This window comes from Amblyomma mixtum, chromosome 2 (genome assembly GCF_055824585.1).
Source record: "Amblyomma mixtum isolate Tamu chromosome 2, ASM5582458v1, whole genome shotgun sequence".
NCBI classification, from domain to species: domain Eukaryota; kingdom Metazoa; phylum Arthropoda; class Arachnida; order Ixodida; family Ixodidae; genus Amblyomma; species Amblyomma mixtum.
Genome location: NC_143013.1, coordinates 254,490,564 through 254,506,927, shown reverse-complemented (window position 1 = coordinate 254,506,927; position 16,364 = coordinate 254,490,564). Strand labels below are relative to the sequence as shown.

Below are 16,364 nucleotides of genomic sequence, written 5' to 3'. Positions count from 1 at the left end.
GTGGGTCGCTGTTTAGACGATAGCAACCTCTTCTGCTTCGGCGGGGGTTCTGACTCTGGCTCCGTCTACAGTGACCATGTGTTAGTTTACTACTGATACTGTTGCAGGTCCGTTCACTGGACCCGCAGCATTTCGGAGGCCTTTTGAATGGACGTGGCTCTCACTTATATCGACGTCCATCGGGATATGACAGGCGCATGTTCCTCTGGAAGGGGATGGCCTGGCCCGGCTAATGTGTAGAAAGAGTATTAAATCCCAACACAGCCACTCGCTGAATCTGTGACTTCATGGCCGTGATCAGAACTTTAATTGCGAACGCCCCTCGTAACCCTCATCCAAGTTAGAAGGTCAAGTGGAACCCGTGCTTCATCAGCTAGCAGTTCTGCCGGTAATTAATGATTACTTAATCTTTTGAATCTTACCCTTTTCTGCCCTTAATTACCTCTGATTGCATGATGTAGCCTTTGTAGCCGAGTTGCTTGGACAAGGTCACGTAGTCACTGCACATGGTCTCGTACGGGTACGGCAAAGAGTGGCTGTTGGTCTGCAAAAAATCAGAATGAATAAAGCTCGCTTCTTCCAACCGGTTTTCTCCGGGGCTTCCCGGTCCAATCGCAAAAGCAAATGTTTTTTTTTTTTGTCTTTACCCTTTCCTCCTGGCACACCAATACTCTTACACTAATTACCGTCGCGCAACTGATTCATTCCATATCTTCTCACTCATTCAGTCTGACCCAGACTCATTCGCGCAGCCACTCACCCTTCTTTACTCATTCAATTGCTCACTAATCCGTTAGCTAAAACAACCTCTGACGAACTTATCGCCCACTCACATATCAGCTCCCATTCGTTTACTTAGCCGATCTGTCTCTGCCTCAGTCACTCATCCACTGATCCAGTAGGTTAGCCACCAACTCAATCATTCACCCTTGTACTCAATGGCGTGTAAGTCATGGGGTCAACCATCTGCATACAGCCTCCGTCGAAATTCTTTAGGCCGCACAATTAACATTTCATTAATTAGGACAAGATGCAACTCAGAAAAGACACAGGACGAGAGGACGATTACGAGCGCCGCTTTCAATTGGAAGTAGCGTTTGTGATGACCTTCTCGTTCTATGTCTTACCTCTGCTGCGCCTTATCCTAATTAATCGGGCAGCACCAACTAACTCGAGAGCATGCATGCTTACTGCATTTATGGCCCATGTACCAGATGCTACAGAGACTGTTGCTTTCGGGCTGCTAATCTACCGGATTAGTAACGGATTCTTAACGGATTCTTAACGATCGCAAATTAAGAAAAAAACACACAAAAAACGTGAGTGATACGTCGGCGCGGTCTGTGCAGGTGGATTATACATCAAGGTGGACATTATGTACGTGATACAGCTCAATAATTACACGATTAACTAAATTAACCAATGAACATTTTATTTATGATTTTAAAGAGAAGGTTATATTGCGAAACTGAAGGCCGTTAACGTCGAAGGTGAGCGCAGTTTTAAAATTTTCTTTATCGTAAATGTGGCTCGAAATATCGAACGTCAAAAATACGCATTAAAGAGGTCGTTAGTTGACTTTTTCGCATTGCGCATATGCAAATTGGTGCCACTCGCATTGATATTGCACCAAATGCAGGCGCCGTTTGCGTGTTTTATGAAGTAGAAGTAGTTAACGTGATTTCGGCGACGATACTAGTACGCGCAGGACACCATTTTATAAATATGCAAAGCGGAAAAGCCACCTCAACACCTTTGAAATGCTTAATTTTCACGTTCGATATATGCCGAACCACATTGCCGATTAACGAAATTTAAAAACTCGGCTCACTTTCAATATTTACGGCCTTCAATTTCGCAAAGGCTAAAATCAAAAATCAAAAGTTGATTAGTCAACTTTAGTTAATTCGCCATTGGTTATTGAGCCCTATTACGTACACACTGTCCGCGCTGCTGTACAATTCACCGGCTGAGATCACACCGACGTACCTCACACATCTGTGAACATAAAAAAAAAAATCACCCTGTATATGGCGCAAAGGTAAACCCTGCTGGCTGAAGACTTTTCACCAACGCTGTGCATCATAACTCATTGTTGATTTGCTCTGCCATCATCGATTAACTGATCACGCTTCCTTGTGTACTGGTATACGCGTTCACACACTTATTGGATGAGTCAGCGCCCTTGCAATCCAGTCACTCACCCTTGAGTAAACGGTGTGTCCCGGATCGAATGTAAGAGGGTGTTATGAGGCACACCTGGTAGGTGGCGATCTTGTATTTGTAGCCGGCGCGGAACTTCATGGTGCTGCGCTCTCCATTGCCGATCACGTGCTGCTGGTGGAAGTGGCCCATCAGGAAGACCGACTCGTTATCGGAGCGTTCGCTGCGAGCGCTCACGGACGCCACCATTTCTGGAATCAATTAATCAATCAATCAATCAATCAATCAATCAATCAATCAATCAATCAATCAATCAATCAATCCGTTTGTTTGGCAGTTGGTCGGTTGCTCAGTCAGGAAATCAATTTTTAAGATAAGATGCTTGATTACCCGAAAAGTTTCGATATTCTGGCTCCTTTGCAGCGCGAAGTAACAACTGGGTGAACAGCGACTCACGCTCTTCCCATCTCCGGCATGGTCTAGTGGCTAGGATACCTGGCTCTCACCCAGGAGGCCCGGGTTCAATTCCCGGTGTCGGAACAACTTTTTTTACACGTCATGCTTGATTACCCGAAAAGTTTCGAACTTTTGGCTCCTTTGCAGCGCGAAATAACAACTGGGTGAAGAGCGACTCACATTCTTTCTATCTCCGGCATGGTCTAGTGGCTAGGATACCTGGCTCTCACCCAGGAGGCCCGGGTTCGATTCCCGGTGTCGGAATAACTTTTTTCACACGTCGTGCTTGATTACCCGAAAAGTTTCGAACTGTTGGCTCCTTCAGGAGAGCAAGCTGCCGGGCTAGTTTTTTGCTCTAACTTCACAATTTTTAAGATATTGCATACATTCTATGTGCTCGCTTCAGATTCCGTCTGCTTGAACATGAATCGTGCCAAGGTGCAGACGCTGTTTGGATAGTTGATGCATATTCCTTGAGCGTTGTACTGAAGGCGACATAAAACTAAAACCACTCGGTGTTGAACAGAACAAGAGGAAGCGCTTGTCCCGTTCCATTCTTTGTGGCTTCGCGTTGAGCTGAGAACAGTTCTATAGGTCGGAGCCGTCAGCTATAAACCGATTAGACGGACGCGCAGATTTTTGCTATGCTCCTGTTCTTCAAAATGGCGGCTACAGTGCTATGACCACCAAGGGCGTCCGCAGAACTTTTTCCAGAAGGGAGGGGGGGGGGGGGGGGGGGGCGATGTCCGGGGAGGGGGGCGGCGGTAGGTTAGCACCAAAAAGGAACTAGAGCATAAATAATATCCGTAATTCCAGGGGGGAGCAGCTCCCCCCCCCCCCCCCCCCTTGCTCCCCTTCCGGACGCCCATGATGGCCACAAGCCATCTTATTTAAAAAGTTTGTACGGGCAATATTCAGGCAAATCCGATGGATACAAGCGTGGTAACGCCCATACAGTGGCTGCATGCCTTACTGTTGTATATTGCTAACAGTATATATAGTTGGCTGCCCCTGACGCAATAGCAGCCGCCATATTGGAGACCACGAAAACCGAAAGGCTGCGCGTTTATCTAATCCGTTTATCGGCACCTGCTCTGACCTGCACCGTGGAAGCTAGGCGTGTTGCACCGTCATCTCAACATCATCTCCGTTATCATCGTCATCAGCTTTCTGCTTCTGCTCGCATACTTCTGCTGGTCTTATTACGAGGTCGATACAAGACGCCAACGAACGTGATTTGGACCACCCATAAGCGGAACCTCCTTTGGGGATATAGGGATTGGGAAAGAGGGAAAAAGGGGATACTCGCTGTATTTCCAGGGAGAAGGGCAGCTCCAGTAGGGGTGCTGGCCGGAGCGATTCCTCGCCAGGTCGAAGGTGTGGCAGACGGTCTCGAAAGCATGCGTGTAAGATGGCTGCCACCTGCAGGGCAAAAAAAAAAAAAAATAGAGGCAGTAGAGTGTTCCTGCTCACTTATAGAAGTTAGAGGTCCGGCCGTAAGAGCGAAAATCGTCCAATGGGTGGCGGTCGGTAGCGCAGTTATCTTTGTTCTTTTTTCTTTATTTATCGCTTTCTTTCTAGGATCTAAAAAAAAGGGCACTAGTGAGAGGTGTTCTAATTTAGAAATTCATATAGAAGGCAATAGGCGTTGTCAGAAAGTTATGTGCTTGTGAGTTAATTACCGGTATTAGTCGTCCAGATATGGTGGTACAGTCGAACCTCGTTATACCGAAACTGTTTATAACAAAATTATCGATATAACGAAGCAATGACGATTCCCCTTGGAAGCTCGGTCAACACGGGCTATAACGAAGCTACGGCTATAACGAAGTAATCACCGGACCCCTTCAACTTCGTTGTAACGGAGTTAAACTGTACGCAAATTACAAACTTTTCCACGACGGGCACTTAGTCGACTGCTGCTGCTCCTCCTCCTCCCCAAAACAGGTTGCATCACACACACATGTATATATAAACCCGTAAGTTATATGTTTTTTTGTTTTTCTTTGACGCAGATGCCACATTGACGACGTTCTGCTCATATCGAAAAGAGTCAGTCGACATCAGGCATAGTACTACCTGGAATATAATTCTACCCGTTACTATACAGAATCAACGTACACACAAGTCTGCGGCCAGTCAGATGAGCAGACGGAGGCGTCACCAATGATCTGGATGGCCACCTATCCGTGACCAACGCTGAAAGCTCTTTTGGAGATCGCGTATATTGTACTAACCTTTCGCCGAAGTCTCTGCTTTAACGTCTCTCCTTCTGCCTCTTTGGCGCTGTTATCAAGCATGTGGAAATAGTCACTGGCGTAGCCAGAATTTTTTTATTTTTTTATTTTGTGTGTGTGTGTGTGTGTGGGGGGGGGGGGGGGGGCTCATGTTGCAGCGTGGTCTCCTCGTATAATTTGTGGAGGGATCAAACGCAAGAATAACAACTGCATTGCCATTGACAATGCCATTGTGTATTAGACAACGCTACGCACTGTCTAGACAACTGAAATGTGCATTTTAAAAAATAAAAGATTGCATTCGCATGTCTTAAAAATCGTGGCAGACACAACTGATACCAATGCGTCCATATTTTCACACGAACATCACACGAAGTCCGGAATTATATCAGTCCGAAACCAGCTAAACAGTGCATGCCGCTGATATGAAAAACGTAAAGACCTTGAAATGAGCTTGTAGAGGACAAATATTTTAATGAATCTTTGTCGTTCAAGAACCTTTACATTTTTGTACATATGCAACGGCCACGGAAAAATCTCAATTATGCTGCCTTTCGTTCTAGTGTGCTGTGCAGCAGCAGCTGTCACTGGTCATGTATTGTGAGTAATTGCACCGAAATATTAGTCGCAACAGCGAGCACATGCATAAACGAGGAGTTATGCAAAATATACATTAGAAGTGCAAAAATAAAATGGAGCATTAGAAATGCGAAGATATAACTTGATAAAGGACGAAAAAGTGTCACTGGAAACAAAGTCACTGTATGTATATACAAAACCTCGCAAAAAGATATTTAAATACACGTGCGTCTCCATTAAATCTACGTATGTAAACAAAACTCCCTCTATATAATGCGCCAAACAAGGCAGATAAACATCTTGCGCAATCACAGATAGTAAACTTTACACACGGGAAGACAGACGATCCAGGCAAGAACAAAACTATGATAGCAGAAGTCGCGATATGTACTTGGGCCATGCTGCGGTCGGTGACAGTTCGAAAAACTTTTGGGGGAAGGAAGGGGCTGAAGCCCCGTAAGACCCCCCCCCCCCCCCCCCCCCCTCGACTACGCCCCTGCCTCCTACAACTTTTCTTCCTCTCACATTCGTTATTTTGCGCAGCGCTGAACAGTTGATCTGAATGCCGCGAGCGGCGTGACAGTCGGTTAACGTCAGAGTTTTGACCCAATAAAGTGATGAGCTTCGATACATGGGTATGATGGAACATCTCTGGGATCAGCGTAAAGTTATTTATTTGCAGATTTTGTACCTTAAGAAGCGTGAATTTAATTAACGTTCGCTTGCAAGTGCCACACCGTATAGGGTGTAATCGAGCTGCTCACAGGTCGGTGCAGTCGAAGTCCTGGCAGGCGGCGTCGGGGGAGACGAACTTGCACTCGAAGATGACATCCTTGCGGGCGTACGAGTACTCGATCAGCCTCACCGTCACCCCCAGGTACGCGCCCACAATGCGTTGCTGCATTTCACGAGATTGGAGATAAGATAGGTCAGACATGATTTCTCTCATGACGCGGAAACCACCTTTGCTGACGACAGGTTTGCGCCGTGGTCGTCGTTAAACCCCGTTACACGCCTTCATGCACGAGGTGTTCACATGGCATCTCGGGAGCCATTTTGTCATGTACCGCGCAACATCAGTGGTGCGGGCCGAAACAAGTGGCGATAAGCTGATTAGACATGATAAGCAGCGTTTCGCTGTGGTTCGTGTGTATAAAAATGGCGACCATTGTGGCTTGAGAGAATACCCCTTTATAGTGCTTTTGGAACTTCGTATTCGGGGTGCAGTCGTGTTTTTTCCCACCCGCAGTGTGTTGCCTATAGGCTACAAGCTCACTCCATCTGAACTCCAGGCCGAGCTGATGGTCTTAGCAAGATTATTTAATTATTTTAAGGACCATGGTAGTACGACGCTAATCTTTGTCTTCATTTATTTACACCTTTCTTCTGGTCCCTTTCACTCTACTGGCTGTGCATTTTGCTGTTTTTTTTTTACGATACATATAACTACCGCACCAGTTATAACCAAAGTCACTGCAATGCCCATTTTCACCCACCACACAGGACAACTTCTCGCCCTTTTTGTAAAGCGCGCTTTTTCTTAAGCCCTTTAATACTGTGGCGAAGCTCGTCTTACGCAAGCGTTTGTAGTGACGGTTCGCAAAGGAAGTAAACAAAGTGGATAATTTTTTTTCTTAATGGGGCTGCCGATATTCTGCAACAGCATAAAATGTAGAACTGATCGACTCCGTCGAGTTTCGCAACAAGAACACCTTACAAATGTGTTAGGAGTACCGGCTTATGCTTTATGATAGGGCGAAAAGAGCGGCAGGTTTTGCCTCTGAAGGCGTCTCGATTATTTAAAAGAATGAGCAATACGAAATTTAGCCATTACAGACAACAAGAAAACTCAAGGCGTAATTCACATCATGGAAAAAAATATTTTATCAATTTATAAATGGGCATTTCAAAAAGGTTTAGCCAAGAGACACGGTGCACTGGTTCACGCGGAAACGGCGACGATCCGCCCTGTGATATGCTGTTGATCCTCTGCGTCGAGGCGTGTTGTTTAGTGAGATTAATCTGTTAGGTGCTTCTCTACGAAGGTTAAAGTGACTTACTATGACTGTATGCGCATTTACACGATTCAGAGTTTCCGTGAGTCATAGTCACCGAGTCGTTGTCGCTGCAGTCCATGAAGGTGTGTTCACTGCACAGCCGCGTCATGTTGTACCTGCGAAATGTGCCAGCATGGACACAAACACAATTGATGGTATAGTAACTTTCAATCTTTAGAGAGATAAAATATTCACAGGAACACTTACGATTAGTTGGCGATGCGATAGCGTTCGAAGCTGTTAAAGCCTATAACAAAAGTTGCGTCACTTTCGGTCTTGCGACGACACTCCCCTCCATCTAATGGGAATGCTCCGTTCTGGTGGCGTCACTTCCTGTCTGGTCACGTGACTGCTCCGGTCTAGTGACGTCACTTTCCGCCTGCCGATCAGCGAATTTAGCTTCCGACGATGAATTTTTCCTCGATGAGGCTTGTAACGCTAAATAGCATTAAAAAGCAACGGCGTCATCGCTATCCAAACAGAAGCACCTGATTTTTTTTTCCAATACTAGTTAAAATCTTCTACTGGCGTGTTACCTTTTAGGTCAAATACTGAGATGCTTGAAGACCTACAACGTCATTTTTGAAGCTGTAGGAAGGAATTTTTTTTTTTGTAGCCTATCTTAGTATGCAAACTGGTCATGCACTTTGCCGTCACTTTTTTTTTTTTTGCTTTAAAACATTCCCAGCGTGGTGTTAGTTTACGTTCACTCTAGAGTACGTATCTAATATCTTTTAGGTAAACCCTTGATTTACTTATGAGTCTGGTTTATCAACCAGTACACTTCATGGCCTACTATCTGCAAGGGCTGCAGTTGGCTAGCGAACACGCAACCTGAAACTACCGCCTCCATAGGACAATCGCTCGGGTGAACGGGTTAACAAGAAAATACGACGTTAGAACACTGTTTCGGAGAAGTCCCCAAGGTGGAGAATAATAACCATTATCGTCCACATTCATGGCATTAAGGTGGATATCACTATTCCTCTTCCTGCTTCAGAGGCACAAAGACGACATCGTCATTTTGAAGATAACGCGACTCAATCACATGCTGGCTGAAAAGTCAGGCATGTAATGATGAGAACAGATAACCGATGGTTTCTTAGAACAGCAGAGTGCCTTTCAGGATCCAGTAAACGTAGCCCGGGGTTGCCAGAGATTCAGGGGAGAAGGTGAAGTTAGAGATAAACGAGATAGGGATGGATGGGACTTGATAGAATAGCGATAGGTGGGACGAAATGAGACAGGAGAGGGATATGATAGGGATAGGTAATGCGCGGCAAAGATTGAGCAGGGTGTGACGTGATGGGATAAGGACCGGTGGATCCAAATGAGAGAGGAGAGGGTAGGTAGGAAGAGATGATAGGGACAATTACATATCGAATGAGATGGGATTAGGAATAAGGATAGGGCGACCGTGACTAGCACAGGATAAGAATAACTGGATATCGATGGGATATTCCTTTGTCATGCTTGGTTTACTTGGTTTGGTTTGGTTTACTTGGGTTTAACGTCCCAAAGCGACTGAGATCCTTTGTCATGCAGTGGACGCATATACGGGCTGGTAATGGCGACAGTGATGACTGAAACCTGCTCCACCTTGGGGATTCCTTCAAATCTGACTGAACTGCGAAGTCACCCTCGCGACAGTGATGTGGAGGATGTGGAGCCCAAGTTTGGCGCTCACCCTTTCTCCATGCACAGGGTGACGGCGGGGAACTGTATGCCCAGCATGCGGTCGTGTCCGTACATGACGGCCGTCGGGTAGGACTCGTACTGCAGGATGTCCGTGCGCGCCTGCATCACGCAGAAGGCGGCGCACACCGCCTGGCACACCAGACGCAGCGTCCGGAACATGCATGCCAGGCTGCAAGCGAAGGCCCCGTGAGGAGCAAAAGCCGTCACTCCACGAGTGCTGTGATGCACTAAGCGTTTTTTTTCATTATGAGTCTCTATTTTCTCCCCATGTCCGCATATTCGTGGCCGTCCGTCCGCGCGAGCTGCAAACTTACCCTAATAACAATAAAAAGCGGTCATGCTTTTATGAGCCTGCACTATCACACAATCGAACATCGTTATAATGAAACGGCCTATAACGAAATAATGGATATAACGAAGAAATGACGATTCCCTTTGCAAGCTCGGTCAGCAAGCTCGGTTGCAAGCAGTTTTGTCTAATGACATTTCGGTAGCGACGTCGCATTTCGACTGGCGAAGCGAGCGAAGGCGAGCGCAACGACGAGGCAAGCGGTGTGACGTCATACCAAACGACGGCGGCGGTGAGGCGCGCGGTGTGACGTCATGCCAGATGGCGCGGCGAGCGCGCGGCGTCCGCCATCTGCGGCGGTTGCTAGGCAACGGCTCAAGGCCGGTCTCTGTGCCTCCTCGGAGCACCGCCACAGCGAAATCAGAAGTTCGTGGCCAATGTAACTTTCGCTACAATAAAGAGGTTCGGCCCAACAACACCCGCGTGGAGCGCACCAGGTCAGCTCCTCGCTGCCTATGACGTCACGCCCTATCACGTGATGCTTTCAGCCGAGGCGACGTTCGTGCCAAAAATAAGCCACTAGCAGCTTGGCTGCAAAATCGAGTCTCTGTACCCCTTTCGGCAGCGTGCTGTATATGATCGCAGTTATCGTACCTGGCCCTGTTGAGTGGGTCCCTGATGCGTCTCGCGAGGGTGGCCTGCGCGTGGCGCATGATCTCGCTCACGCCACTGTACATGGAGAGACCCAGCCAGAAGCCAAGATAGCCGCCGATCACCGCCAACACGGTGGTCGACTGCGGGTTGGGGAGAAGGGGAAAATACCCTTTTAAAAATGGTCTATAGACAGTCTATAGACGTCTTATTGACTCTATTGACTACCGATAGATATTACTTTTTGTCTACTCATAGCCTATAGACTGTCTATACACAAAAGTCTACTAAAAGTGTATGGCCATAAATTTATATTGTCTATAGACTGTTTATGGCATTTGTATTGCCTATAGACTGTTCGCTAGGATTTTTCTATAGACAGTCTATAGACTTTATAGACAGAAGTCTACAGACACTCTATAGACTGCCTAAAACTGTATTTGCGTTAATGAATACCCTAAAGCATGACATAAATACCTCCCAAGAATCCCTTGACCGTCTTCCTGATCAAAGAAGCGACTGCAATAGCCCCCACGCAAACCCTCCCCGCGCACTCATCCACACAAATTCTCAAAATTACAGGCGTACCTGGATCATATGTATCCCGTCACCACAAAAGACACACTGTCGGAAGCGCTCGCATTTCGGCCATACACGTCTCTTCTGGCTAAGGTATAACCAAAATAGCGTTCTTAAATCAGATGAACTGATAGCCAAGGTAAGGTTCTCTTTGGCCAGCAAGAGCTTTCTGTTATGACACACTACGCCAACGCAGCTTACAGTAAAGGTCTTCCATGCTGCCATCGTGTCATCGTTGTAAAAACAACGAAGCGCTTTTAGAAAATATTCTAGGGTCGCCTTCGTGAAACCACGTCACGCAGGTGTCTGAGAAAGTACGGATGCGCGATTCTAGTTATTTCAACCATTCTCGAGTTTTCTGACTTTCTTATTAACTTATTTATTTGGTTATTTATTTATCCTCAGGGCCAGATGCATTACAGAGGGGAGTGGTTACAAGCCGTAAAAAGGTGGATATAAATATAGCTAAACGTTATGCAGACGAGTTTATACTAATCATACATGTTAGGTAAAGAATTGAGAAAAAACTTGGCTATCATCAATTGACGTAATTTCAGCGGGGAGGTGGTTCCATTCTCGACAATTAGAGTCAATAAGGGGCAAGCCTGACAGTAAGGTATATGATGGGACTAATTATGATCAGCATACACGAACTGAATGGAGAGGCTTTACTAATTCATTGCAGTCGTGTTTAGTGAACTTCCAAGGAGGCTTATTCTGACCGCGTTCATTACCTACGCCTCTAGAGACAACCGACCTGCGACAACAACGCCATTGAGCCAAGTGGGTGATGTGTGCGCCCAACTAGGCTAAATCCTTCTATTTCATGCGCGACACTATACTCCTTCAGAAAAAAGCTGCTTCTACGGCGAATGTTTGTATTGCATTTTTTTTTGTCTTGTGGAGACCAGAGTTAGCAAATTGAAGACGGAGCAAACTCACCGTGTGCATGGGGATGGTTTTTAAGATAGCGACGTATCGGAAGGGGATGGTGAGCTTCATGTTCAGGTAGTAGTACCTGCAGACAAGATTGAAGGATCCGCTTATATCCATGACTGATGCAGATAAGAGAGAGCACTGTTATATCTCTGAAAGTGGACGTTTTGAGCCAGTCGGTACAACGCCGAAGAATTAAGAGCTGAACAGGAACAGGACAAAATCAAAAAAAAAAATTACAGACACCGCGCTGTCGCGGTATAGAATCTTTATTGTTGTCAGGAAATAAATATGGTAACATAGAAGAGGGAAAAAATTAAACGGAAGTGTAACCCCCCCCCCCCCCCCCTCCATTAAGGAAAAAAAAAGCGAACTAAAAACAGGGTACTAAACCAAAAGATCAAGAAACGGAAACACGCCGTACTGCAGTCTTAATACTTGAGATATGCAATCCCTTGGCGCGACAGCGCGATGGATGTCTTGCATATCATGAATGCTTCTGTACGATCTCCCGTGTGCACAGGTCCTTGTCCTTGTGAAGAATACTTGTTTGGCCGAAAGCCTGCGTGCAGTCGAAAGGCTGCAATATGTAAAGACAGCGTTATGCATTCCTTTGCTTTTAATATTCGCCTTTTAATTGCGTCTTTTAGCTTTTTCCTCGCATTTCTTCCGCACGAGCTTCTCTTGCCACGGGGATTTTTCTTGTCTTCGCTATACTCAAGGACCGAGAGTTTTCATCGCAAACGCTAGAGTGTGGCTAAGGGCGAAAGCTAGTTCTTCGCTCTCCTGCTAGGGGCGCTACATCTGCGCGCCTCCTCATTAGTCAGGCCGCGGAAGGAGGCAGCACCAACTCACCATTAATGGCTCCGATTCCACGCCCCTGTAACTCACCCGTTGAACGGTGCTCCACTCTCTCGACCTTGGTAGCCCAGCGTGATGTCGTAGGTCGTCTCTCTGGGCGAAATCATACGAATCATATGTAAACGGGTGCCAACAAATGCAACAATGTAATAGATTGACGATAGCAATGAAAATCACCATATGGCAAATATTAGATCATCTTTCCCATTAATGTGCGCAGTGCACCACGACCGGTGACAGGGGGCTATGTGACCGCGCACTTTGATGACGTCATTTCGTTCCGAAGGCGGCCATGAGATGCCGACATGGCGGAGGCAGGTTACAACAGCTGACGCTGTTAAAGATAGTCTGTCCTCTATTCCGCAGTACAATAAACCTAGAAAAGGCTACAATCAATCAATCACTCAATCAATCATTTAATAAATCAATCAAGGAACAATCAATCAAGCAACCACTGAATCAATCAATCAATTAATCAATCAATCAATCAATCAATCAATCAATCAATCAATCAACTTACTCGCACGGATTTCTGCACATCTCTCGGCACTGGCGATCGTAGATAGCTTTACTCCTCTTGAGAACGCAGTCGGCTGCGCAGTGGAGAAAGATATGTTCAGATAATTCATTTTTCCGTCATAGGTAGGACTGAAACAGCAACAGCATGCTGGACTTTTAAGGCACTTTACATCAAATGCGATTTCTTCAAGAGTCTCAGCTATTCATTTGGAATTCGTTATTTTCGATAATACGGCTCTGACATAGTTATATGCATTAGTTTCTAAAATGCACACTTCGCCCTTCACCATTTCAAATGAGGACCTTAATTGCTCTTTGACATGACAGCATTCTATTATCAGTAAAAAGTTTTTTTTTTTTTTTTAAGCTGTCTTTCAGCAGCAAATATAGTGCAGGGGAGCTTTACGTGCCACCACATTAGCAGAAACTAAAAAAACCGAGGTGAATCGAATGCACACTCTGTAATTCGAATCGCTGTACGTAAGCCTCGCTCTTTTTTAGTATGTTCTTGCGTCGTCCTTTGAATGGGCGATGGCAAATTTATGGAGGAGGGAGACAAAATTTCGATGCTAGTGTACTATCAGGCCTACGTCATGGCAACGTCTGTCAGCACAACTCTTTCACATTTTTACTAATTCTTTTACATTTTAGCGTTCAGCTACATTCACCTAGCTAGAAATTCAACACAGTGCAACTTAAGACAAAGAAAGAAAAAAGACGGGACACCCCCGCGCTGTGAGCGCGGTGGTGTCCCGTCTTTTCTTTGTCCTTGTCTTAATTTCTGTTGTATTCCTAGCTGTCATGAATTACTAACCAGCCCGATCGGTCACGCTCGCAAGATACTCAGCTATTTGTGCAACTCTTGCTTCTGGATTTACACAGGGCCATGCGCTGTGTAGCACTTACTTAGCACTTACATTAACCAGGCATTTTTTTTTCTTTGGAACGTGAACTAATAAACGAGCGAAAACGAATGAGCGAGAGTTTGCGTCCCGTGGTCCACCGAACCTGTCCGAACCTCCGCAAACCTGCTCGAACCGACACCCTGAACCTTCCTTAACTCACCCTACCATCTTCTGTGATAAATCGTCATTCATTCATTCATTCATTCATTCATTCATTCATTCATTCATTCATTCATTCATTCATTCATTCATTCATTTAGTGCGTCCCTGTAAAGCATGCTTCGCTACTTTAAGACTTATGCTGCGGAGAAGTAAAGTTTTTACCGTTCACGAGAATGACGTGATCGATTTCAGAGCATTGCACGGGCGAAATTTCCTGACAGCGGCGTCTACGTACCCGTCTGCTTGTCGTCGCACATGACGTCGTTGATCCTGTTACGAAACGGGTAGGACTTCATTACGCAGCCGCAGTTTCGGAACGTGATGTTCATACGGCACTCCTCCATGCACAGCTGCGAGAGATGACGTCACGGAGTTTCACAGTCGAATTAAAGGGACTATGAAACAAATTAATTGAGATTACGTAAATATAGGCAATCCATCACTCGTCACCCCAGCGAAAGAATTTTCGAGCTAGCATGAATAACAACGAAGTTATAGACGATTAAAAATCATGCTCCTCCTCTCCCCCCTCAACTCATACGCGCGGAGCACCAAGAAAAAATAAAGAAAACAGCTCCGGGACTGGGCTCCGCCCATGAACACGTCATTCGCTGACGTTCGGTTTACGACTTCCGGTTGTCGCACTCCCGAGGAGCAGCGTGCGTCGGCAGCGTCCCTCCGGTCTCGGCGCTTTCTTTGCTCCCGAACTCCCGGCAGAAAGAGGCGGCAGAGGTAAATTGAAAACATATGCGCGAAGGCAATGCCGCGCTTGCCCGAGGGGGTCGCGCGGCGCCTCGAGCAGACGATTTTCACCGCTACCGGAAGTGTGCCCGTGACGTCGTAGCTGCCGCGGCTCGAGCGAATGACAGCGTGTGGTGGCCTACCGACGTCATGGGACTAGTGACGTCTGTTTTCCCGGTTTTGGTTTCAAAAGCTGCATTCGATTCAGCCGTGGTTCTCTGCACCGCCGGAACCGGTTCACGGTGCGCTGCACCAAAGCGCTCGATTCACAGCGCCCCCTGCACCACCGTCCGCGATTGATTTTGGTGCAGTCGTGGTGCCGCTTCGGTGCAAAGAACCGCGGCACCCTCAGAGACGGAGGTGCAGGATAGTGGTGCACGTGTTCGACGGCGTAAGCAGACGACGAGCGCAGCCGATGTTTTGTTTGTTAACATCAATGGCCAACTAAAGGAAGTTTTTCCCGTTTTCCCGACAGCCTGAACAGCCTCTTGAATTCGAAGCTGAAATACCTAGCTACTACGCTTTCGTGGTAGTTGGGGATTCTGTTGCGGTCTGTCCGAACTGTGTTGCTGCAAAAGAAAGCACCACGTCGGCTTCCTCATCTTCGCTGTCTGACGACTCAGAAAATTCCATAAAAGTGGATTCGGCGATGTCGTAGTCCATGACTCCACGAGGCACGAAAAACAGACGCGACGCACAGCAACACAACACAGCACGACGGACGAGAACCGGATAGCAGACGACAAGGCCTGTGCGTGCACGCGCTCGATTGAAGATTTGTGACGCTGCTGACGCGCTGCACCTGCACCAAGAAACTGGAATTGCACCGCGCCGGCACCAACGGAACTTTTTCAGAATTAGTGCAGAGAACCAGTTCTGAATCGAACAGACCTAAAATCGCTCCCTACGAAGACACCAAACGGCCCGCGAATTTTAAAAAACGCGATTTTTAAAAAGCCATAATAAATTGCCGGCTCAGTTCCGAAGGCTCATACTTGGTGTCAGTGCTTCTGAGCATAACTTCTAACATTTACAAGCAGCTTTTAATTCTTTTCATGGTCCCTTTAATGGAATTTTTGTGAAAAAGAAGATTTCGCGGTTACCATGGAAAGCCTTTAATTTCTTCCGAGTCTTCGGTAGCTAAATGCCAAATTCGCTTCACACATTGATGCAGTGCCTCAAGGCTTGGCGGTAAAACGCAGTCGGACTTCGTGAATAAATTGGAGCGCGCAAGTTGCTTCGTGTGCTAGTGTGCGCCACGCGCGTAATGTGCGGGAACTCATCGTTTTTTTTATTGACAGGAATACGAAAAGAGAAATTGGAGCCGACAATATTGGAGGGGAGGCTTAAGCTACGCCTTAAGGGTATGACGCGATAGCCTAATGGTTTAATTCCCATATATGCAAAATTGGCCATTCTCTACTTTACATTCATAGATCCCTGGGGGTCCTCATACCACACCTGGCGCAGTGGTGCAGCGGTTAAGCGGTGCGCCACTGCCCTGCGATGGCAGGTGCTGCCACCTGCGGGG

General features: G+C 46.6%; 1 protein-coding gene and 2 non-coding genes across 3 annotated transcripts in view; 2 read left to right on the top strand and 1 right to left on the bottom strand.

The window, feature by feature from the left end:
• Window positions 1-16,364, bottom strand: part of LOC149363580 (uncharacterized) — a 40,876-nt gene that overhangs the window by 7,410 nt on the left and 17,102 nt on the right. The window contains exons 8-18 of the mRNA XM_089568572.1: window positions 14,328-14,442; window positions 13,027-13,099; window positions 12,537-12,599; window positions 11,652-11,727; window positions 10,134-10,273; window positions 9,180-9,359; window positions 7,548-7,608; window positions 6,200-6,333; window positions 3,929-4,041; window positions 2,260-2,414; window positions 443-544 (exon numbers count right to left, since the gene is read on the bottom strand). Coding sequence (XP_089424698.1) covers window positions 443-544; window positions 2,260-2,414; window positions 3,929-4,041; window positions 6,200-6,333; window positions 7,548-7,608; window positions 9,180-9,359; window positions 10,134-10,273; window positions 11,652-11,727; window positions 12,537-12,599; window positions 13,027-13,099; window positions 14,328-14,442 — 1,212 coding nt within the window. The remainder of the gene's footprint in view (window positions 1-442; window positions 545-2,259; window positions 2,415-3,928; window positions 4,042-6,199; window positions 6,334-7,547; window positions 7,609-9,179; window positions 9,360-10,133; window positions 10,274-11,651; window positions 11,728-12,536; window positions 12,600-13,026; window positions 13,100-14,327; window positions 14,443-16,364) is intronic.
• TRNAE-CUC (transfer RNA glutamic acid (anticodon CUC)) lies at window positions 2,632-2,703 on the top strand. Its single transcript has one exon. It is a non-coding gene; the product is annotated as a tRNA-Glu (tRNA).
• On the top strand, window positions 2,812-2,883 carry TRNAE-CUC (transfer RNA glutamic acid (anticodon CUC)). The gene has a single exon. It is a non-coding gene; the product is annotated as a tRNA-Glu (tRNA).